Raw genomic sequence first — 25,549 nt, forward strand, 5'->3', positions numbered from 1 at the left:
TGTCCTATTCTCTTAATCAGCTGTAATAACTTCTGAACGACATCTTTATCTTTTTGCTATTTCTGAAGTTGACTGAATCCCTTGTATTCTCACTTTGTTGTTACCCAACAAAATGTCTTGTCATTGCCTCTCCTTTTTCTTGGGTATATTCTTCAGAACTTTCTACCTTCTTTCCAATTACCTTCTTTGTTTCTTCTCTAATCTTCTATCTCGCTTTCATACTTTGCCCATCTCAATTGCTCTCCCTCAGCCTTTTCCCTTTCTGTCTCTTCTAATCTTCTCTTTCCCTCCTGTTTTCAACCTTCTTAGTTCTTATGCTTTATATCCCTCCCCTCAATCTTAATGTCTCTCTTCCTGCCTCAATTATTCTTTTTCCTCTCTCAATATTTCTTTTGTCACAATCTTTCCTAATTGAATCTCTCTCTATCTCCTTATTACTCAGTAACTCTTCCTATTTTGCCTTTATCTGAATGTCTCTATTTCCTCCATCTGCCCCTCCTTCCCGATCTGTTTATCTCTTTGATATTGTATTTTCTGTCTGTTTCTCTGTCTTTCTCTCACTATCTTCTCTCTCTCATGCCTTCTCTGACTATCTTTCTCTCACTAACTTTCTATCTTTCTCTCACTCTTTCACTATCCCCTTCACTCCCTCACTATCTCTTTCTCTCACAATCCCTCTCTCTCACTATCTCATTTCTCTAACTCTCTCTTTATCTCTCTTCCTCACTATCTCTCTCACTCCCTCACTATCTCTCACTCCGACTATCTATCTATCTACCTACCTATCTATCTATCCATCTATACTTCTTTCTCTCACTATATCGCTCCCTCACTATCTCTCTCACTATCTCATCTTTCTCTATCTTTCACTCCCTCAGTATCTCTCTCTCTCACTATCTCTCTCCCTTACTATTTCTCTCACTATCTCTCGCTCTCTCACTATATCTCTCTCTCACTATCTCTATCACCCCCTCACTATCTCTCACAATCTCTTACTCTCACTATCTCTCACTCCCTCATTATCTCTCTCACTCTATCTCTCTCACTATCTTTCTCTCTCTCGATACCTCTCTCTTTCACTATCTCTCTCCCTCTCACTATCTCTTTCCCTCACTCACTATCTCTCGCTCTCTATATCTCTCTCCCTCGCTATCTCTCTCTCTCTCTCTCTATCGCTATCTATTTTTCACTCTCCCTCAAATCTCTCACAATCTCCCTCTCTCTCTCCCTCACTATCTCCCTCTCTCTCTCCCTCACTATCTCCCTCTCTCTCTCCCTCACTATCTCCCTCTCTCCCTCCCTCACTATCTCCCTCTCTCTCCCTCACTATCTCCCTCTCTCCCTCCCTCACTATCTCCCTCTCCCTCCCTCACTATCTCCCTCTCTCTCCCTCACTATCTCCCTCTCTCTCCCTCACTATCTCCCTCTCCCTCCCTCACTATCTCCCTCTCTCTCCCTCACTATCTCCCTCTCTCTCCCTCACTATCTCCCTCTCTCTCCCTCACTATCTCCCTCTCTCTCTCCCTCACTATCTCCCTCTCTCTCTCCCTCTCACTCTCTCCCTCTCTCACGCTCTCTCTCCCTCACTATCTCCCTCTCTATCTCACTCTCTCTCCCTCACTATCTCCCTCTCTCTCTCCCTCACTATCTCCCTCTCTATCTCCCTCTCTCTCCCTCACTATCTCCCTCACTCTCTCCCTCACTATCTCCCTCTCTCTCTCCCTCACTATCTCCCTCTCACTCTCTCCCTCTCTCACGCTCTCTCTCCCTCACTATCTCCCTCACTATCACTCTCTCCCTCCCTCCCTCTCCCTCTCTCTCACGCCCTCCCTCCCTTTCTCTCCCTCTCTCTCCCTCCCTCACTATCTCCCTCTCTCTCCCTCACTATCTCCCTCTCTCTCCCTCACTATCTCCCTCTCTCTCCCTCACTATCTCCCTCTCTCTCTCCCTCACTATCTCCCTCTCTCTCTCCCTCTCACTCTCTCCCTCAATCACGCTCTCTCTCCCTCACTATCTCCCTCTCTATCTCCCTCTCTCTCTCCCTCACTATCTCCCTCTCTATCTCACTCTCTCTCCCTCACTATCTCCCTCTCTCTCTCCCTCACTATCTCCCTCTCTATCTCCCTCTCTCTCTCCCTCACTATCTCCCTCTCTATCTCACTCTCTCTCCCTCACTATCTCCCTCTCTCTCTCCCTCACTATCTCCCTCTCTATCTCCCTCACTCTCTCCCTCACTATCTCCCTCTCTCTCTCCCTCACTCTCTCCCTCACTCTCTCCCTCTCTCCCTCTCTCACGCTCTCTCTCCCTCACTATCTCCCTCTCACTCTCTCCCTCTCTCACGCTCTCTCTCCCTCACTATCTCCCTCACTATCACTCTCTCCCTCCCTCCCTTTCTCTCTCTCTCACTCTTTCCCTCTCCCTCCCTCACTCCCTCTCTCACTCCCCCCCTCGCTCTTTGCCGCCCTTTTCTCCTCACTGAAACCGCCGTTTGCAGCACGCGCCCAACCGCCGCCCTGACCCCGCCCCCCGCGCCCCACTCAGCCAATCGGCGCTGCGGTGGGCGGGGCGACCACCATGTGATTGGCGGAGACCATGTGACCAGCGGCGCGGGTGAGCCACGCGGTGCGGTGAGTGTCCCACGTGCCGGTGCCCTGTGTCCAGAGCCCTGAGGCCATGGCCAGACTCCGGCCACTGGACACCAGGTCCCGGAGAGCGTCTGCCCCTCCAGAGCCGGCGGTACAGCCGTTTGACCTTTCCCGCTGATTCCTCAGCTACGAACTCTTGCGGGACTCGGATTCACACTGCAACTCATTTGTAAAAGTAATAATATTTCTTGTATGTGATTATATAATATACAATAATAACAGCATTGGATTTGGCGCCTTATGATGTCTTTGAGACGTCCCAAAGCGCTTCGCAGAATATACTGTGAAGTGTCTATGTTGTGGGCGAAACACGGCAGCCAACAGCGCACAGCGGTGTCCCACACACAGTCGGGGATTGAGTGATCACATGTTTTTTAGTACAGTGCCTCATCAACTCTCTTGATACGCAACGCTCTGTGAAGGGCGCAATATAAACACGTTGTCTAAACGTCTCAAAACACTTCACAGGAGTTTACAGTAGAGGTGAACGTGTACGTGTAGGAACGTTTTAATTCTAATATTTAGGGGTGGAGCCACACGGGTCATTTCCAGCTCTTCAATGATAGAAACGGCTCAAGAAAATAAAGACTAAGACGAGACAAAAAGAGAAAAAATAGGCTCAATGCAGGTTAACCTTGTGGCATTCAAGACGTGTATCGAGATAGTTCCTCTCCATGATTCAGAGCTCCTTAACTAAGGTGGATTTATAACATAAGAAATGCTGGACGAAGAAGGGCCAAGGTCCATCTAGTACGCCTTCCACCTTCCTGGCGGTCGCCTGCACATATGTCCCAAACTCCCTATGTACCACATCCCATAATGTTATGTCCTAAAAGAAAACTGTCTCATCTGTGTTTGTATGAACACTTCTTGTTTCAACTGTTCCACAGGTTAACTATTCACTCACTGAAATAGTGTTTGCGTAGATTCGTTCTGAATTTACCCACCGCTCCTCCCCCCACTGTTCTGAATTTATGGTTTAAGGAGATGTGGCAAGTACATCCCCAGTCTACACTAACCTATCGCTCAACACCCTAGAAATAGATATAATAATCATTGCATTTGATAGCTTTTTATCACATCTTCAAGACATCTCAAAGCGCTTCACAGAATATACTGTAAAGTGAATTGATTATATATTTTGTGGGCAAAACACTGCAGCCAAACAGTCAGTGTCCCCCACAAACAGTCATGGATTGAGTGACTAATTTATTATTTCTTTTGAAGGAATTATTATCCCCAGAAAAGCCATCTGCTAATCAACTAACAACTGGGTTCCCACTTAGTGCTAGGTAAACAGTGGCATGTTGAGTAAGGAAACTGCCCAACATTTCGCCCTGCTTGGGAATCAAACCCAGGACTCTTGCTTGTGAGGCGAGATACTTCGAGAACATAGGAGTAAAAAGAAATTGGTCAACCGGGTGTCTGACACATGCAGAAACCCATCACTATGCGCTTAAAAGTAACCAAACCAAACTAAGATTTGCATGCATCCCACCTACACATGGAAATCCCAGAGATAGATTGTTGGAACAGTATGGACATTTTACTCCTGGAGGGACGCATAGAATCATATGATTATACAGCACAGAAGGAAGCCATTTGGCCCAGCTCTTTTAAAATCCCCCCTACCTCCGCAACCTCCTAACTCCCAGCACCCTGCTCACTCCCTCCGCTCAGCGGGCTCCGGCCTTCTTCACGTCCCCCACCACGCTCGCCCCAATATTGGCAGACGGGCCTTCAGCCTCTCTGCCCCCATCCTCTGGAACTCCACCCTACTGTCCCTCTGCTTTGACCCCTACTTTGCCTCCTTCAGGACTCATCTCAAGACCCTCCTCTTCAACCATGCTTTCAATCTCCTTGCTTCCCTCCTGCCCTCCATCCTCCCTCACCCCGACCCCCAACTAAGGTCCAAAACTCTGTCTGTCCAGTGCCTTGGGATGACCTCCTGATGTGACAGGCGCTCTACAAATGTAATTTTGTTGTTGTCAGTATGCCCTCTGCCACCACAAGATTTCCACTTTGGTCCCTAATTGGACCCACCCTACCTTTGACTAACCTTTTATTCTTTATATGCTTATAAAATACCTTAGGCTTCCCTTTTATGTTACTTGTTAATCTTTTCTCATATAATCTCTTTGCCCCTCTTATTTCCTTTTCCAGTTCTCTGTACTTTCTATATTCTATTTGATTATCTTCTGTATTTTGGACCTGACATTTATCATAAGCTCCTTTTTCTGTTTTATTTTAATCTCAATTTCCTTATTCATCCACGGAGGTTTGGATGCCCTAACTTTCCCCTTTGTACGAATGCATTTGTTCTGTCCCTGAACTATCTCCTCCTTGAAGGCTTCCCGTTGCTCGTTAGCTGTTTTACCTGCCAATCTTTCTTTCCAGTCCACCTTGGCGAGGTCCCTTTTTAACTCACTGAAATCAGCCCTCTTCCAGTTGAGTATCTTCACCTTTGATTGCTCCTTGTCCCTTTCCATAAGTACTCTAAACCTAACGACATTGTGATCAGTTACCCAGATGCTCTCCTACTGAAACCTGCTCCACTTCATTCCCCAGAACAAGATCCAGCACTGCTTTCTTCCTAGTTGGGCTGGAAACGTACTGATCAAGAAAGTTCTCCTGCACACATTTCAGGAATCCTTCCCCTTCTTTGCCCTTTACACTGTTATTTTGACAGTCTATGTTAGGATAATTGAAATCCTCCATTATCACTATTCTATTGGTTTTGCATCTTTCTGAAATCTGCTGCAGATTTGCTCATCTATCTCCCTCCCATCATTTAGTGGTCCATAATACACACCTACCTAACAGAATAACAGCTCCTTTTCTGCTCCTTAACTACTAACCAAATAGATTCTGTGTTTGGACACTCTAGCATATCATCCCTTTCCAGGGCCGTAACCGTGGCTTTAATCAATATTGCCATCCCCTTCCTTTTTTTCCATACACTCCAAGACCCACTGAGTCTCCACTGCATTTCTCCTCCGTCTAATCACTCCTTTTTCTGGGTTACTCCCTATTACATTGCTATTTGTCTCTCCCAGCGCTCCATGTAACTTGTCTGTCCTCTCTAATGCTACATCCTGATTCCCTTCCCTCCCCCTGAAATTAATTTAAACCCTTCCCCACAGCAGTAGTTAATCTCCCTGCAAGGACATTGGTGTAACTCATCCACGTTCTACAGGTCCAACCTGCCCCAGAACTGGTCCCAATGGTCCAGGAACTTGAAGCTCAATATGGACCATGACTTCTGGATATCCCCCTTCCCCCTGTAGAACATTTTGCATCTGTTTCATGATATCTGGCACCTGGGTGGCAACATACCATGCGAGAGTCACATCTTTGGTGGCAGAAACGGCTGTCTACTCCTTTTGCTATTGGGCCCCCAATGACAATTGCATTGACACTTTTCCCTGTATTCCCTGTGCATCCATTTGCTTTTGACTCCTCTCCCCAGAGGTGTCGGTTGTGAGTGCCACACTCTCAGGGGCCAAGTTTCTGCACTGCCTATCTACTCTTCCTACCATGCCGGGTGGTCACCCAGTCACTCTCCTGAACCTTCTGTGGCTGTAGGGTGACCAACTCCTGAAATATTCGATCCTGGACTCTTCAGCCTCCCGTATGCTATGTAATGAAACCAGCATCTCCTCAGAAATCCTGAGCTCAAGCTTGAGCAGCCGGAGGCACTTCCTACACACTTGTTTGTCTAGGGCACCCAAAGCATCCTGGAGTTCCCACACTGGCACACAATGGATACAACTGGTCTCAGGTGCCCTGCCATATTTCCAGACATGTTTTATTTTATGAAAACAAAAACAGAAGTTGTTGGGAACACTCAGCAGTAGGCAGCATCTATGGAGAAAGGAAAGTGAGTCAACGTTTTGGGTCCACGATCCTTCGTCAGATGTTTTATTTTATTTTAATTTAACAATTATATGTTTTATAATTATGCACCTCCTTCCCCTCTGCACCAAATTCCCACTCTCACCAAATTCCTTCACAGATTTCTCACTCTGTTCCACCTCCTCAGTTCCTTCCTCACACTGCTAGGCTCTCTCCTCAAGTGAACCTCTCGCAAGTCTTCTTTATATAGGACTCAAACAAAAGCACCCAGTCTTGAGTGGTCAGCAAATTTATTAATCCCCAACACCTAGCCTATGATTAACTGCTAATTGACTTGCTTATCTGCTTATATATAAGGTTGCCTCTACCTCAAGAATAATTTCCCACTCTTCTGCTGAATGAGAGTTCTCTCTTGCACTCTGGTATCTCTCTTGCTGAAGAATTCTAGTGATTAATCAGCTAGGAGGGGAGGTAAGCAGGGTTCTCTGGGACTTGATCCAAGGTAACACACCATAATGAAAAATATCAGAATCAAGTCAATCCTCTTTGGCATTCTCAGTAGTCCAGTTCCCAAGCCAAGTTGGTCCATAGAATTCCAAAGCACTATTGATGACAAACCAGCCAGAGTGGATGGTCAGCAGACTGAGTAAGGGGCATACCAGTCACAAGAGACAGATTCTTCCCATTCAGTGCCTTGCGAGGTTCTCCTGATGTGAAAGGCATTATATATAAATGTAAATTTGTTGTTAATGTTGCAAACCAAGGCATAATGGGTATCGTGGCTCCAGCAGAACAAGCAGTGGGAAACTCACCAGACAGAAATAGCAATGGCAAGCTATGTATTATTTACCGGTTATATCCCAAAATGCACTCTGGAGTCCCCAGGGCTTGGCTCTTGCCAACTTGTGCTTAATACTTTCAGATAATTAAGATGCAACATTTTCCGACTGACAGGACACTCCGATGACCAAAAATATTTACATTAACTTTTTTTATTTAATAATGAGAAAATACAAAGTTTATATGTAGTGACACATGTATGGTGATTAAAGCCACAGGGCCTGATTCACCCCCAATGAAGAGGCTTGTTGAATTTATTCCAGAAAGTTAACTCCTTGAACTCAAGCAACTCAAGGAAAACAAACTTTTCCCTTCTTGAGTCACCCAAACAATGTAATATCAAAAATATACAAAGAAAATTAAGGGAACAACATTTTGCATCTGAGATAAACATCCAAAAAACAAAAAAAAAGCTTTGATACATGGGATGCATTTTATAATATATAACTCTATAAGCAACCACATATTGGTATATTTTTTGGGGGAAATGCCTAACACAATATTTAAATACACAGATATTACTTAACATTTTTAGCTAATCTCTGCTAAAAAGATCGACAAACTTTCCAAACTCCCAAAACAGAGGAAAGTCCAGTCGTAAAGAAGCTTTCTTTCAGAAACGATAATGTTCACAAATAAATCAGCAATATGCATACAAGCAATATGGAAGCACTTTGGAACCTCTCCTCACTGGAGTGTGACGTAACACGAAAAGGATTAGGATCTGTAAACATTGAAAAATAAAACATCTGTTTTATCAGAACTTAAATCACTTAATATTATTTTCAACAATAATCATATATTCTAACTATAATAATCCTTGCAAAAATAGAAGTCGCTGAGAACACTCAGCAGGTCAGGCAGCATCTACGGAGAAAGGAAAGCGAGTCAACATTTCAGGTCCACGACCCTTCATCAGAACTGGAGCATGTTGGGAGGGAAAGGCTTTTAAGAGCTGACAGAAAGACCAAGAAAGACAAAGGAGAAAATGGGGTCGAGGACAGGGGATGTTGGGCTAAAGAGGTGTTAATAATGCAAAACAAAGGGGGGGAAATTGTGAGAAAAGAGAGAACAGGTGTGTCTGGGACCCATATAATAGATAATAATCCTTGCATTTGATATAGCCCCTTAGTTTTGAGACTTCTTGACAACACGATAAGGTGCTATATTGCATGCAAGGATTATTATTATTATTATCACGTCTTCGAGACATCGCAATACGCTTCACAGAATATATTTAAATATAGTGAATTGACTGTATTTTTTTGAGTGAAGCACAGCAGCCAATTACTCACAGCAGTTTCCCCACAAACAGTAGTGGATCGAGTGACCAATATTGTTGCTTTTTCAGGTACTATTACCCTTGAAAAAGCAATCCGCCAATTGACTAACAACCAGCTTCCTAATTACTGCTAGGTAAACAGAGCCGTGTGGAGTAAGGAAACATGCCCAACATTTCAACCTGCCTAGAAATCGAACCTAGGTCCTCTCGCTTGCTTACTCCAACCACTAAGCTACAGGACTCCACGATCATAACAGCCCTCTGTGAAGTTTCAAGATGGTTTTAGAAAATGCTGCTTTTCTCAGCCACAACCTTCAGCCCCTAATCTCTGTGATTCCTTCTCTCAGTTTCTCTGTCTTTGTCCATCTTCAAATCAGTTGAAGACTTTCCTCTTTGACCAAGCCTTCAGTCACCTCCCATCCTTTTCCAGCTCAGTGTCAAACTACTCCGCTGTTAGGTGCTCTGACATGCTACCAATATGAAGGGCATTATATAAATACTAGATGTTGTAAATGTTACTTCTCTTCACAATCCTTCATGCTATGGCAATAAATTAATGTTATTCTAAGTATCATCAAAATTACTTTATTCTGGTGCCTAATGTCAGATTTTGTTTTTTTGTCAGCCATGCCATAGCATTAGAGAGAGTACAGGATATATTTACAAGGATGTTACCAGGGATGAGAGGATACAAGTATCAAGAAAAATTGGACAGATGTGAGATTTTCTCTTTAGAGTTGACACAATAGAGGGGATCCGATAGAAGTTGTTAGGATTATGAAACAATTTGCTAAAGGGGGGATTATGATAGGCTGTTTCCACTTGTTTGTGAGTCCAAAACTAGAGGATATAAATGATAGCTAGTAGTAGATCTAAGAGAATTTGAGAGGAATTTCTTTACACATGATGGTGAGAATGTGATTGAAGCAAAGTGCATTAAAGCGAAAATGTGATGCATTATTGAAGGGAATAGGAGGTGTGGACCAGCGTGCACCAGTCGGTGTGAATGTCTTGTTTCCATATCGTACCACTCTTTGTAACTTTAAGTAACTAATCACCATGCTTAAGAATATTCAAATCAGGCCAATAGTATGTGCACCACCTACACATGGAAAGTTCCGAGTCTGCAAAAGAATACACATTCTCTCCACTGAAGGAGGCAATGTTTTCCTTATTTTTTTTAAAATTCCGTACTTGACAATGAAAAATATCAGAATCAACTGGGTCGCAACAACAATAAAGATTTTTGTTGGTGTGAACACTTGAACACTTACTCACAATAGTTCTATAGGAAACTCCAAAACCATACTTCTGACTTGGGCTCCTATGAAAATACTCCACCAACACTGCACGGCCGGAAGAGATGAATTCTACTGTAGCTGGCATCTCGCCACAGAATTTTCCTGTTATGATGGGAGGTGTTGGGGAACCATCAAGAATGGATACATAGCCGTTCTCACATTTTACACTGTGAGGTATGTCCAATTTTGTAATCTTCAAGACAATCTGTTAAATAATAAAATGGAAGAAAATGTATTTTTATTCCAGTTTTGAGGAAAATAGAAAAATTATTACAACTGGCACAAATACAATTGCTCTACTTTACAGTATATTCTGTGACAGGCTTTGAGATGTCTCGACAATATCAAATGCAAAGAATTATTATTCATAATTATCATTAAGACTTGATAAAAAAACGGAATTGAAAGACAAGACATTTTATTTAGGATAATTTAAAACCGACTATAAATTACTAATTACGAACTGCACCCAATAGACCCATTTGTCTATCAGCTGTTTTCTTCGTAAAAACAAATTGCAGCAATGCACAATTTTCATGCAACCATAGAAATTTATGGCACAGAAAAAGGCCATTAGGCCCACTGCGTCTGTGCCGGCTCCCTTAAAAGCAGTCCTTTCAGTCTCATTTACCTACTCTTCCACCATACCCCTGAGGCTAACTCTTACCTTTGTAATATCTTTATATTGGCCTATTCCTGCTTGAAGGCCAATATGGATTCTGTCTCAAGCCTCACTCCCGACATATCCTAACCACTCGTGCCCGCAAACAAATTCTCCTTACATACCCATTTGCTGGTTTGCTAACTATCTTAAATTTACGCCCTCTAGTTACCACTCAACAACCAGTGGAAATAATTACTCCCTATTGATTCTATCAAACCCCTTGTAATTTTAAAGATCTCTATCAGGTCACCCCTCAACCTTCTTGATTAGAATGGAGAGTCCTAGTTCCTCCAGTCTCTGCACATAGGCCAAACCACTCGTTCCTACGATCACCCTAGTATATCTCCTCTACACTTCCTTTTATTGCCTTGATGTCTTTCTTAAAGTGCAGTGACCAATACTGGATACAATATTCTAACTGTGATCCAACTGATGATTTATATAAGTTTAGCATTACTTTTAGCATCTCAAACCTTATGTGCTCTTGGTACCAACAAACCCAAAAACACCGTTCTTCAGTTGAGCGACGCCTAGGTGTAAAATCAATGTTTTCTTTTTTCACCTTCATCATATACCCACATTTAACTGGAAAAAAAGCAACACAATGTTAAAAGGTTTGCATGAATCCTTAGATGCATAGGGCTGTTGTTGATGTAAATAGATAGAGAACGAAGAAAGTCAAAGTGAAAAAGAGAATATTACCAAATTTATACTTAGCCTTGAAGCCAGTTGCTCGTGACTTCGGTGTGGTCCTAAATTCAATTAGCATTTTACGATTATTTGCTAAAACAATGGGATTCTCTGCACCACAATCTGGTCCAAGCAGGACTTCGTCAAGGGCATTGCCACCATTGTAAATAGTTATATGATCACCAAAGCAGTTTAGAAAGGTTTGTATTTGATATGCAATGAATTCAAGGAGAATCTGTAAAATATATAAAATAATCAATGGTCCCAGAGACCACAGTTCACCATTCCTAGTAAAATAACATTAAAAGTTTTTTGTACAATGAGAATGAGCAACATTTGAGAATCATAAGAACATAATCTTCTATAATAAGGATTAGATTATTCAAGTCAGTAAATAATTGTGCAAGTATTTCCTTTGCGTTTTTCTGTAAACAGCGATTTAAACATTCTTTAAATGTTGTTTCTCAGACCGGAGAGAAGTATACAGTGAGTCGGGGAGCGGCGGCAGGACAGCGCGGGGAGGAGCCCGGGCCTACTGACCCAGGTACTTAAACTCGACGCCGGAGCGAGTTCAGCCCCGGGGGGGGGGGGGGGGGAGGTGTGGGGGCGGAGCGGGGAACTGCGACGTCATAGATTAGTTTTCAGGTGCGTGCGTGCGCGCGCAAAAAAAAAAAAAAAAACAAAAGCTCTCTGCGCCCCCCCCCAGGGCTCACATCAGAGCCCACTATGGTCCTGTTGGGTTCGCTGCCCCAATCTACGGGATAATGCCATCCACCTGACCGCTCGCTCCCGGTCCCCGCGTGCGCACTATGGCTGCCGCTTTGACCCTCACCCCCTCACCCCCTCCTCTCTCCCCCCAAACCCTCCCCCCTCTGCATCTCTCCCGCTCTCTCCTCCTCTCTCTCCGTCCCTCTCGTCTTCTATCCCCACTTGACCCTCCCACAACCTCCCTCTGCTCCAGCCTGGGAATCCTCCGCCGGGCTCACCGCGGCACTCGGCGTTGGCTGTCCAGCAGCAGCCACACCGACTGCCCCATTCCCCACCACACTCGCCACCCACCCCGGACACAGACCCGGGGAGTCAACCTCTCCTCCCTCATCCCCATTCCCCCCACCCCTGCCTCACAACCTGGACCCCCTCCCCTCCCACACACCCTTCTGTCAACCGCTCCCTCCACATCGGACTGCAAAATGTCCGCTCCCTCTGCAACAAGGCCCTGGTCATCAACGATCTCATCCTTGATGAGAACGTTGATATCATGGCCTTAACAGAAACCTGGCTCACCCCAGGCGACACCTTCCCCCTCACGGAGGCCACGCCACCCGGCTACACCTCCCACCACATCCCCCGCCCCAACCGCCGTGGCGGTGGTGTTGCCCTTATCTCAAGGACACCACTTGCCCTATCCCCCTACTCCACTGGCTCTTTCCCCTCCTTTGAGCACCTCACCCTCTCCCACCCCTCATTCCTCTCCCTTAAAATCCTCCTCCTCTACCGGCCCCCTAAAACCTCTCCCACCTTCATCTCTGACATTTCAACACTCCTCACATCTCTTTGCCTCTGCTCTGATCGCCTCATCATCCTGGGCGACTTTAACCTACACTTCACCCCCTCCTGCTCCATCTCCACAGACTTCTCTTCCCTGCTCTCCTCACTCAACCTCTCCTTACACATAAACTCCCCCACTCACAGTCACCCACTCGATTTGGTGATCACCCGGGGCCTCAGTGTCTCGGATGTCACCATTACCGACAAGGCCATCTCTGACCACTACTTCATCTCCTTCACCACCTCCACCCCCCTCCCCACCTCCACCAGACCCACCACCATCTTCTACCGCCCTTGGAAGAAGTTACCCCCACAATCCCTAACCGATGCCTTGGAGTCCTCTGAACTCCTCTCCCTCTGGCCTTCAACCCTCACCGACCCCTCTTCTCCTCTCTCCCTCCTCCACAATACCCTCTCCTCCACACTCGATACTCTTGCCCCCATCACTTCCCGCACTGTCTCCTACTCCCGCTCCTCCCCCTGGTACACCACCCACCTCCGCTCACTGAAAAGCCAGGTGCGGGCTGCTGAACGCACCTGTGTCAAATCTGGCCTAACGGTCCACCGACAAATCTGGCTGGACCTCCTCAAAATTTACCGCTCCACTCTAGCCTCGGCCAAGTCGTCCTTCTACTCCAGGATAATCCTGGAGGCGAAGAACAACCCCAGGCTACTGTTTTCCACCACAACCCGACTCCTCCGTCCCCCCCGCCACCCCGCGCAGGTCATCTCCTCCAACCTTCACTGCGAGGAGATGCTGGATTTCCTTGAATCCAAGATCAAGGGAATCCGCTCCGCGGTCACTTCCCCTCCAACTTCCACCCACCACCCACCCCTTCCCTCCCACACTCCGACTCCTACCCATCCTCCCCTACACACCTTCGTACCCGTTTCCCCACCCTCTGTCACTGAACTCATCCTATCCCTAAAACCAACCACCTGCTCCCTTGACCCCATCCCCACTCCACTCCTTATCTCCCAGCTCCACTTTCTTGCCCCACATATCACTGACATCATCAACCTGTCCCTCTCCTCTGGCTCTGTCCCCATTCCATTAAAAACTGCCATCATCACGCCCACCCTGAAAAAACCCTCCCTTGATGCGTCGCAGCTATCAAGCTACCGGCCCATCTCCAACCTCCCCTTTCTCTCCAAGGTCTTGGAAAGAGTTGTCGCCTCCCAACTGCGCTCTTTCCTTTCCACCCATTCTCTTTTCGAACCCCTTCAGTCAGGTTTCCGTGCTGCCCATAGCACAGAAACTGCCCTGGTCAAGGTCACCAATGATATCCTGACCATCTGTGACCAGGGCTCCCTCTGTCTCCTCGTCCTCCTCGACCTATCGGCAGCATTCGATACGGTCGACCACGCTATCCTACTCCACCGCTTGTCCTCCCACCTCAACCTTCAAGGCACTGTCCTTGAATGGTTTAGGTCGTACCTTTCTCACCGTCTTCACTTTGTCTCGACGAATGGCTTCTCCTCCACCCCCCGTACTGTCTCATGTGGTGTCCCTCAGGGCTCTGTCCTCGGTCCCCTCCTCTTCACCCTCCCCCTTGGTGACATCATCCGCAGACATGGAGTTAACTTCCACATGTATGCGGATGACACCCAACTCTACCTTTCCTCCTCTACTCTCAACTCCACGACCACCGATGTCCTGACAGCCTGCCTGTCCGACATCGAGTCCTGGACGAGAGACAACTTTCTTCAGCTCAACGTGCGAAAAACCGAGGCCCTCCTGATTGGCTCACGTCAGCGCCTCCGCACCTCAGGCGCTGACACCATCAGCATCCAAGGCTGCACTCTCCACCTCTCAAAGCCAGTCAGGAACCTCGGCGTTTTGTTCGACCCTGAGCTGTCCTTTCTCCCTCACATCCGCACCACAACTGGCACCGCCTTCCATCACCTCCGGAATATCGCCAGACTACGGCATTACCTCACCCCTCACGCTGCTGAAACCCTGGTTCACGCCTTTGTCACCTCAAGGCTGGACTATGGGAACTCTCTCCTCGCCGGCCTTCCCGCCACCTCCCTCCACAAGCTGCAGGTCATTCAGAACTCTGCAGCTCGTGTACTGTCCCGCACCAGGCTCCGGACCACATCACTCCCACCCTCGCTCGCCTCCACTGGCTCCCCATCCCCCAGAGGATTGATTTCAAGATCCTCATCCTCACCTACAAGGCCATTCACGGCCTTGCTCCCTCCTACCTCTCCAACCTACTATCCCCCTACCTACCTGCCCGTACCCTCCGTTCCTCTGGCTCCGGTCTGCTCCACGTCCCCCGCCCCAACCGCCCTACCATCGGTGGTCGGGCCTTCAGCCTCTCAGCCCCAGGCTCTGGAACTCCATCCCCCAGTGCCTTCGCCTTGCTTCCTCCCTTTCCTCCTTCAAGGCCGGTCTCAAAACCTTTCTCTTTGACCGTGCCTTCAGCTCCCCTCTCGACTCTCTTCCCCCTCCTCGCTCCCTCCCTTCCCTCCCCTCACCCTGACCATTTCCCCGCTCCTCGCTCCCTCCCTTCCCTCCCCCTGACCATTTCCCTCCTCCTCGCTCCCTCCCTTCCCTCCCCTCACCCTGACCATTTCCCCCCTGCTCGGGTCATGACCCAACTGTGCAGCGCCTTGGGACGTCCTCCTGACGTGAAAGGCGCTTTATAAATGGAATCTTGTTGTTGTTGTTCCCCAGGGGTCTGTATAGGGACCCTGCTCTTTTTAATCCATATAAATGATCTGGATATAGGGAGTACAATTTCTAACTTTGTAGATAATACAAAGCTAGGAAAAGTAGTAAATGATGAAGAAGATAGTAACAGACTGGAAAAGGACATAGGCAGATTGGTGAAATGGGCAGACACATGGCAGATGAAATCTAATGCGGAGCAACGCAAAGTGATTCATTTTAGGAGGAAGAATGAGAAGAGGTCATATAAGCTAGATGCTAAATTTTAGAGGGGTGCAAGAACAGAGAGACCCGGGGGTCTGCATAAGCAAACCTTTGAAGGCGACAGGCAGATAAAAGATGTTAAAAAAGCATACTTTATAAATAGGGGCATAGAATACAAAAAGAGGTTATGATGAACCTTTATAAATCACTAGTTAGGCCTCAGCGAGAGACCGTGTTTAGTTCGGGCACCACAATTTAAGAAGGATGTCAAGGCATTGGAGAGGGTGCAAAAGAGATTTACCAGGATGGTACCAGGAATGAGGGACTTTATCAGGAGAGGCTCGAGAAGCGAGGATTATTCTCCTTGGGGCAGAGAAGGTTAAGGGGAGATTTAATAGAGGTGTTCAAAAACATGAGGATCTGATAGGGAGAAACTGTTTCCACTGGTGGGTGGGTCGGTAACCAGAGGACACAGATTTAAAATAGTTTTCAAAAGAACCAGAGGGAAGGCATGGAGAATTTTTTTCACAGAACCAGTTGTTTGGATCTGGAGTGCTCTGCCTGAAAGGGTGGTGAAAGCCAATTCGGTAACAACTTTCAAGAGAGAAGTGGATAGATATTTGGGGAGGATAAATTGGAAGGGCTCTGGGGGGAGTGGGCTGAATTTGGAAGCTCTTTCAAAGAGCCGGCACAGATACAATGGGCCGAATGGCCTCCTTCCGTCCCATATAATTCTATGATTTCTTTAAATATCTGGCCTAAAGGTTTTCCTGCTGTTGCTTACCTTTTGACGGTGTTTTGACCTAATTAACCAATTGCACTCAGCTTTGTTAGGATACGATTCGGGGAAGTTTGGAGAGGTGAAACTTCCACTTGGGTCTATCATTAGGGCTCCACAAATCTCTGAAACATAAAAATAATATGCAGTGATACTGCTGATATTATTAGAAAAACACAATTATACAATTCAATACCTTTCAACCAGTATAGCATTTAGATGCCCCTTAACCAGGAGAGGATAGGACAGAACACATCAATTTAATTTATTTCCAATTAAGTTGTTTGGTTATGAAATCTATAGTAGAAATTAAATGTCTAGCTCCCAGTGAGAACAGAGCCCTGGGATGTGCATGAGGTAAATTATATTTACTTATTTTAGAAAATAGATTGAAGATCATAAGAGACGATCAGATTAAGAAGGTTCTTGAGCCTATCTAAATTCAGCCTTTTTTTGATTAACAAGGTGACTAATATGTGGATGCCCCTGTGGAATCCCATCACCATGCTTATGAGTCTCCAAACTAAATCACTGAAAGTCCACATATGTATATGGTATATAATATCCACTCACTTCTTGGAAGGACACACAATGCTTGCCGAACAGAGTGTTTTGTTGTAAAATGCATTGTAAAGCTCGCTATAATAATAGTAATCCTCACATTTGATATAATGCCTTATCACCATTTCAAAGTGCTTCACAGAATATACTGTCAAGTGGAGTGACTGTATTTTGTGGGCAAAACGTGACAGCCAATTGTACACAGCAGTGTCCCACAAACAGTTGTGGATTGAGTGACCAAATTTGTTTTTTTGAGGGATTGTTACCACCGGAAAGCGATCCGCCAATCGACTAACAACTGGGTTCCCACTTACTGCTAGTTAAACAGAGTATGAAGTAAGGAAATTTGCCTATTTGACACAGTGAATTTTTTTTAAGAGAGAAGTAGATAATTATTTGGGGAAGACAGGTTTTCGGGGCTATGGGGAGAGCGCGGGGAGTGGGGTTGATTTGGACAGCTCTTTTAAAAGAGCCGCCACAGATATGATGGGCTGAATGGCTTCCTTCTGTGCTGTATAATTCTATGATTCTATGAAGTCATCTTATTTTTATCTTTAGATTTAAGGATAAATATTTTACCTTAATAACAATTAAGTGACTATTATTGCAATTCACAGAAAACAAATTACACTTACGGCAGCCATTCAATTTGTTAATTTTTAGAACATCCAAAGGGGAAAAACCATCACGTTGTCCAATATTCACTCTGGGATCTGGTTTGGGTTCAATTGTAGGTCCTCCACCTTTAGAAAAAGAATATCTGTAATAAATAATAAAAACATTTAGTTGCACATTATGATTGCTCATTTCTACTTTCATTACTTTTGCTGTAAAAAAATCTTGTAAGATCAATTCCTTAAAATTAACTTATCCATCTTTACCACTCCCTCCCTGCATAACTTAAATTTGATTTTGCAAAACGTTTCAGTCTCTGACAGCTAAATTCCACGTATAGTCGAGGAATTTGGGGACAATATTGTGATAGAATACAGGATGAAACTGGAACATCCTTCTGAAAAGACATGAAGTTCACAAACATCTATTAACTCTTCGGGGTCGGGGAGGATGGAGGGCGGGTGGGGGGGGGGGAACAGAGAGATTGAAAACAAGGTCGAAGAGGAAAGTCTTGAGATGGATCTTGAAGGAAGCAAGGGAGGGGGGCGAGACATAGGGATTGTGGGATGGAGTTCCAGAGGGTGGGGCAGAGTGGCAGAAGGCCCACCCACCAATAGTGGGGCGAGTGAGGCGGGGGACATGAAGCAGGCCAGAGCCTGCTGAGCAGCGGGAACAAGCAGGCTGGTAGGAGGTTAGGAGGTAGGGGGGGAGAAAGACCATGGAGGGCTTTGAAGGGGAGGACGAGGATCTTGAACTATGCGTGATGGGAAGCTAGTGGAGTCGGGTGAGAATGGGGGTGATAGGGTCACGGAGCTTGGTGCGGAAGAGGACGGGCTGAGAGTTTTGGATGATCTGCAGCCTACGGAGGGGGGAGTTGGGGAGGCCGACAAGCAAGGAATTTGCATAGTCAAGCCTTGATATGATGAAAGTGTGAATGAGGGTTTTGGTGGCCTGCGGAGTGCGGCAGTAGCGGAGCCGGGCGGTGTTGTAGAGGTGGGGAAGACAGAATGGCCCATGGGGTAGAAAGGACAGTTGAGGGTCAAACAAGGCCCCAAGGTTCCGCACTGGCTCAGTAAGGTGGAGTGTGTATCCATGGATGGTGATGCTGTCAGAGTTGTGGAGGCCCTGACTGGAACCAATCCAGAGAGCCTCAGTCTTGTTGATGTTCAACTGAAGCAAATTAGCTCTCATCCAGGGCTTGATGTCTGGATGATAATTTGTACAACTGTTTGTGGGACATTGCTGTGTGCAATTGGCTGCCGGTTTCACCTACAAAATATAGTCAATCTCAAAGACGTGATGAGGTGCTTTATCAAATGCAAGGATTATATTATATTACTACAATGTAAACAGGTGATCTTATACTTACTTGCCATAATGCATAATGGAACCGTAATCATATGGTGTCCCCATGTTATTCGTCTTCATTTTAACAAAATTATGCTCATTACCTGTAAAAATAACACACCCAGAATTAATCACAGTGTGCTTGACACTGATCTATATTTTAAAGTAGAAGTACATTTACTTCCTCACATGCTAATGTTCAAAGTTTTGCTTTTCCTTAAATCTCTAATATATTTTCACTTTCAACAAATGGAACAATATTCAGTGGGTAAAAGTGTGTGTTTGGGCTAAGGGGGAGTAGCATGATAGTAATGTTATCATCAAGGAGGGGGAGAATTTTAAATACTTTTTAAAAAAATGTAAGGGTGAAAATGTTCCATTATATAATTTATTGGTTAAAAAAAACTAACATTTAGTACTTGAGCATGCTGCAGCCTGATATTTCAAATTGAGAACTGCTCAATTTTTTTTAAATAGATTTTTCCAGGGCTGATGGCTCCCAGGTTTTCACATTTTCAGCAGAAAAGTTCAGCTATTAATATTTATGCTTTTAATTGCAAGCTTGAGTCCGACAACTGAGTTTCATCTAACTCTAGTTCAAAGCTGAGACAAGCCTTATACCCTAGGATAGATACCAGGGAGCTTTTTGTTTTTACTCAGAGGTTATTTAGCAACAGGTTTCCAGAATCGGTGGTTGCGGTCAAGATACTGGGTCCATTTAAAAAGCAACTTGATGGTGTGATGTGGGGAGATGGGTGGATAAGCTGGGTTGAAATCAGCATATCCACCCCACCATCCTCCCATCACACCATCAAGACGCTTTTTAAATGCTGTGGGCCAAAGGGCCTTCTTCATCCAAACTAATTGTTTGATATCACACCTCAGTTGCATGTGAATTATTTAGCCCTACACCATTAGTGGTAATGTGAATCCAGAGAGTAGCTACAAGTTGACAAGATCTGGAAACTTCAAGACACAGGATAAACAGTACTACTGAATACACAACCGTTTCATACTAACCAGGCACAATGTTCTCCAACAAGATCCGTACATAGCCATCACGGTCACTTCGGGACTGTTCGTGATTCAAACCTAGTGCATGCATCAATTCATGTTCTATTACACCTTCATGTATACAACCGGGAATTTGCAGTGATAAACCCTGTTTTTGACCTGTACGTCCTACAGAGGACCAACAGCTGGGGAAGAAAAGAAAACAAACATGATTTTTGTCTTGCAATGCAAAAATAACTTATTTTACCAGATCTTAATACTCCACATGATGGGGTGGAGGGTGTTGGTGCTTGGAGGGTGGATGGGGGCAGGAGGAGTAGTGGGGGAGGGAGGAGGAGGAGGGGAGGGGAGCAGGGGGGGGGGGGAGGTGAAGTGTGAGAGGGAAGAGAGTATGAGAAGTGGAGCAAGAGTAATTGAGAGAGTGTGTGTTCAGGAGAGTGAGACGGGGAGAGAAGGAGAGTGTTCCCATTCCCCCTCTCTCAATCCCTCTCTTAATCACTCCCACTCTCGCTCGCCTCCACTGGCTCTCCATCCCCCAGAGGATTGATTTCAAGATCCTCATCCTCACTTACAAGGCCTTGCTCCCTCCTACCTCTCCGACCTACTATCCCCCGACCTACCTGCCCGTACCCTCCGTTCCTCTGGCTCTGGTCTCCTCCACATCCCCCGCCTCAACCACCCTACCATCGGTGGCCGGGCCTTCAGCCTCTCAGCCCCGAGGCTCTGGAACTCCATCCCCTAGTGCCTTCGCCGCCTCCTCCCTTTCCTCCTTCAAGGCCGGTCTCAAGACCTTTCTCTTTGACCGTGCCTTCGGCTCCCCTCTCGACTCTCTACCCCCTCCTCGCTCCCTCCCTTCCCTCCCGCTGACCATTTCCCCCCTGCTCGGGTCCTGACCCAACTGTACAGCGCCTTGGGACGTCCTCCCAACGAGAAAGCCGCTCTATGAAATGGAATCTTGTTGTTGTTGTTGTTGTTAATCAGCTGCAGGACTTTGTGGAGTCCTGTAGCTCAGTGGTTAGAGCACTCGCTTTGCCAGTGAGAGACCTGAGTTCAATTCCAGGCAGAGGGCCAAACCTTGGGCAAGTTTCCTTACTCCACACAGAGCCTAATAATAATCCCTCCAAAACCAAAAACAATAATAAATTGGTCATTTTCAATCTACGACTGTTTGTGGGACATTGCTGTGCGCAATTGGCTGCCGCGTTCACCCACAAATATACAGTCAATTCACTTTACAGTGTGTTCTGTGAAGCGCTTTAGGACGTCCTCCCGATGTGAAAAGCGCTATATCAAATGCAAGCATTATTATTATTAAATAGCTAAGTTGGTAAGAGATGCGTTTGCCTTCCTGGCAGACTGCAGTAACGGTCGGTATTGTTTCCACCATCCGCACTGCATCTTCCGCCAGCTGCTCCCACTGCCCTGGGAGGACATTCACCAGGGAGGGAGTGGAAGTTGGATATGATACATTCACCGGCCAGGTCAGATGTGGCCCACACTTGATGCAGCCCTTTCTCAAATAGAGAATCCGGCCTATGGCAGCCAAAAAGTTGGACCACCCTGCTTTAAGGTGTTGTGAGAAATAAACTTGTGGGATGTCATCTATGTGGTCTCATGTAATCCTTCCTATACCCATAGAAACCCATTGTATTAGTACTCTTCCACTCTCCTGCTCTTTAGCCATACTCTTAATGTGTTCAAATGCTGACAAGTATTGTTCCAAAAGAGTATGAGATGCCTTTGGGAAAGAGCAAGGAATATCTACTAAAATCAATGTTATGAACAACCACCAAATGTCGCTTTTCACCCAGAAAATCCATAAGATTCACTTTACAGTATATTCTGTGAAGCACTTTGAAACGTCTCAACGACGTGATGAGGAGCTATATCAAACGCAGAGATTATTATTAAAATCATCATGATCACAAATCCCTAATTAATGTTAATTATTTGTCATGAATTTGTAACTGAAACATTAACTGAAACTTGTAAAATCACTTGTTACTTTTTCAATATTAACCTTACTGTTTTAGATAATACATTAATTTAAATTCTATCAAGCTTTCTACAGCATGCTTAAGTAATTGTAATGAACACAAGTTAATAAATTGGACCTTTTTGAACTCACCCTGATTTTGAAATAAGTTCAATATAGGCAGCTTCGTTTGTTCTATGTACAAACTTTATGCATGTTAAAATGCTGTACTCCATCATTGCAGAATGGATTTTAATTCTGTTTTTCTCGCCTGTTGATAACAATTATTAACAGTATATTTAAGTTACTGATTGAGCAATAATAGCAATTGAGAAAATATCTCAACGTTCCATTGTCTCACACTGTAGGCTGCCTAATACTTGCATTCATAACATCCAGGCTCGACTACGCAAACTCCCTGCTTGTCGGCCTCCCCAACTCCTCCCTCCATAGGCTGCAGATCCTCCAGAACTCTGCAGCCCGTGTCCTCTCCCGCACTAGGATCCATGACCCTATCACTCCCATCCTCCCCCGACTCCACTGGTTTCTTATCACACAGAGGATACAGTTCAAGATCCTGGTCCTCACTTTCAAAGCCCTCCGTGGTCTTGCTCTCCCCCCACCACTGCGTCCTCCTAGCCCCCTACTAATCTGCCCGCTCCCTCCGCTCAGCGGGCTCCGGCCTGCTTTACTACCCCCTCCTCGCCTGCCCCACGTTGGCGGGCCTTCAGCCACTCTGGCCCCATCCTCTGGAACTCCATCCCACAGTCCCTCCGCCTCGCCCCCTCCCTTGCCTCCTTCAAGACCTGTCTCAATACCCTCCTCTTCGACCATGCTTTTGATCATCATCTTTCCCCCGCTGCCCTCCACGATCCCGACCCCCAGCTCGGGTCCGAAACACTGATTGTCCAGGGCCTTGGAACGTCCTCCCGATGTGAAAGGTGCTATACAAATATAATTTTCGTTGTTTTCACTTTACAGTAATTACTGTATGTGTATTGACTATATTATTACCTATCGAAAAATCTAATAATTGACAGCCAGCGCAGGTTCAGAAAGGTTAGGTCTTGTCTGACCGATCTCATACGACTTTTTTTTTGAGGAGGTGAAAGCCCAAATTTACTGTGGGTAGTCATGACTTCTAGACCTCTATGAGGCGAACCACAAAAAAAAAATCACATGAATGACTCGTGTGACAAACTCAGTCACAAACAGGATACTGGAAATCAAGAAAAAGATATGGACAAGGATTCAGAATAGTCTGAATATAAAGCAGCAGATAGTCACTGTCAGGGGAGTTAGGTCAAAATGGATGGGTGGGGTTTAACATCTTATCTGAAGGAGATCAATTCCCCCAACACTGCACTGTAATGCCATGAGCAATGTTAGGTCAATAATGTACAATAGAAGCTTGGAGCCTGAGGATTTATAAAATCCCTATGCATTATCAAGGATACCAATACTCAAAAGTATGATGATTCACCCGAGAAAGGGTTTGTAAGAAAAATGTCTTCTCAACATATTTGACTTTATCCGTTCAATATCGAACAAACAGTAATTGAATTCCTCAAAAAGAGAACAGTTGTGTTATAATCCAAAATCATTTGATGAAAATCCTCAGATTCCAAGTCTGAATTTCTCCATGTACTCTGTTCACAGAATTATCAACCTCTCAGGATTATAGTTTGAAGTCCCCAATGTATTTATCAGAAAGCGCAGGGCAAAGACAGCTAATTTAGAATAACGTATTATTTTAATTATTTGAGAATTATTAACAAAAATAACTTACTAAAGTCACTGCTGAATATATATGGTACGTAAACCTTCCCATCACTTGAACGATCCCAATAGCATTTGTTACACATTCTTGCATTTTTGGAAGTACTAACTGCAATATCTCCAAATTGAATGATTTGGTCACCAACACTTCTATTTACTACAAAAAAAATCCATTATCATTATAAATATTACATTTAAAGATAAAATTCAGTGTGCCTCACAAAAACTATGAACAATTAATACAGTAGTAACTAATAACTTGCTATAATTCCATACTGCAAGTTTGTACAATATCCTAAAACAAACTACATGTAAAAGGAGAACGTAGACGTAGAACGTCCCAATGTTTGGGACTGATGTTCTGTCTGTTTGTCTGTCAAACATGAAGACCTGGCTGATCCACAATTTCCTGCAACTAAATCTGGACAACACAGAAGCCAACCTCCCTGATTTCACCAAAGCTTCCTCACTCTGACTCTAACCTCAACTTCCACGGCCTCTACCTCTCTAACTCACGAAACCAGTGCACAACCTTAGCGTCCAGCTTGATCCTCAGCTCTTCAGTTTCTAACAGGATGGCAAGATGTGGAACATAAGCATGGTGATTGTTTCTGCATGTGTTAAACAACCAGTTGCCGAAAAATAAATTACTTAACTTCTTTAAACATCGCGGGCAGTTATTTTATGCAAATCTTGCTATATAAATGCTACCTGTGATTGCTGTTCAACATCTAGCCAACCTAAGTTAGACAATGAATTCAGAGTTGCAAGGATCTATGATTGCATACACATCTATTTACACATTTTAATCCAAATTGTTGGAAACTTTTTAAAAACGAACGAGTCAAGATTCAGGCATCACAGGAAGATTAACACTGAAACTGGACTGACTTCAATTTACAGAACAATCTCCACAATCTAAAATATCTTAAATATTTCAGAATAGTCCTGCCGAAAAAGAGCCGAGGAGTACAGTGCATAAAGTGAGGTTGACGAAAATATTGTTAGTGAGGAGATGACAACATGAGAATTTGAAGGTGCCTTACCCTCAACGGCAAAGAGAACTATTCTGAGAAAATGAATAAAAATCACGTAGTATTCTTTTTTTCCGGTGCAGTTGTTTTGTTTTAAAAATATATATACACACACATCTCCTCAAAGGATTGACTATATATATGCCATAATATATATAAAAAAGCAATTTTAAAACAAATATTCATATATATTTGAATCCAACATTTTTCTTACTCAGACGTTCATTGATTTTCAAGATTCTGCTGAATACACTCAAGTCATTTTCCTCTTCTAAACGATCTGAAATTTAAGCACAATATGCAGTATTTAATTTTATTCATTTTAAAATATATTTCTCCTTTAGATCCTTTCACATAACATCAGAGAGACAACATTCCATACAAGGATCTCCTATTGTCAGTAAAGTCTGCGTTTGTGTGGCAACCTGGCTCAGTTGGTAGCATTCTCGTCTCTGAGTCAGAAGGTTGTGGGTTCAAGCTCATCGTGAGTTGATGAGGTGGTGGGCCACTGGTGGGCCAGTGGTGGCCAACCTTTATGGTCGGCCAATCAAACAAATTTTCTTAAATGAATATTTGTTCATTTATGCCATAAATCAAGAAATATTCAATCGAGAAAAAACTGAAACCACACTACCGAACGAACACAGACTTACCTAGACTTGTGCGAATGTTCGGTGGGAGGGAGGGGGGGTGTGGGGGGGCTGCTTCTTGACGGCCCCGCAGGCCACTTCCGGCCCAT

At 45.0% G+C, this 25,549-nt stretch overlaps 1 protein-coding gene across 1 annotated transcript; it reads right to left on the reverse strand.

Moving 5' to 3' along the window:
* Positions 1-5,825: 5,825 nt before the first annotated feature.
* Positions 5,826-25,549, reverse strand: LOC103190832 (hatching enzyme 1.2-like). Its single transcript, XM_042341549.1, has 9 exons — positions 25,464-25,549; positions 24,293-24,387; positions 23,787-23,933; positions 22,151-22,268; positions 20,029-20,207; positions 19,031-19,112; positions 17,662-17,806; positions 16,492-16,608; positions 5,826-5,966 (listed from the first exon to the last, which is right to left on the reverse strand). The coding sequence occupies exons 1-9, from the start codon at positions 25,547-25,549 to the stop codon at positions 5,826-5,828; spliced, it is 1,110 nt and encodes a 369-aa protein (XP_042197483.1).

This window comes from Callorhinchus milii, unplaced genomic scaffold (genome assembly GCF_018977255.1).
Source record: "Callorhinchus milii isolate IMCB2004 unplaced genomic scaffold, IMCB_Cmil_1.0 Scaffold17, whole genome shotgun sequence".
Taxonomy (NCBI): Eukaryota; Metazoa; Chordata; class Chondrichthyes; order Chimaeriformes; family Callorhinchidae; genus Callorhinchus; species Callorhinchus milii.

What these genes read in the sequence shown, in the direction of transcription:
- LOC103190832 (XM_042341549.1), bottom strand. Translation starts at nt 25,549, where the DNA reads ATGGGCCGGAAGTGGCCTGCGGGGCCGTCAAGAAGCAGCCCCCCCACA. An exon ending in TAAGGTTGTGCACTGGTTTC is followed by an intron (nt 23,934 to 24,292) that starts GTGAGTTAGAGA and finishes TTTTTTTTGTAG; the next exon opens with TAAATAGAAGTGTTGGTGAC. An exon ending in GTAAGTGTAATTTGTTTTCT is followed by an intron (nt 16,609 to 17,661) that starts GTGAATTGCAAT and finishes TATGTTTCAGAG; the next exon opens with ATTTGTGGAGCCCTAATGAT.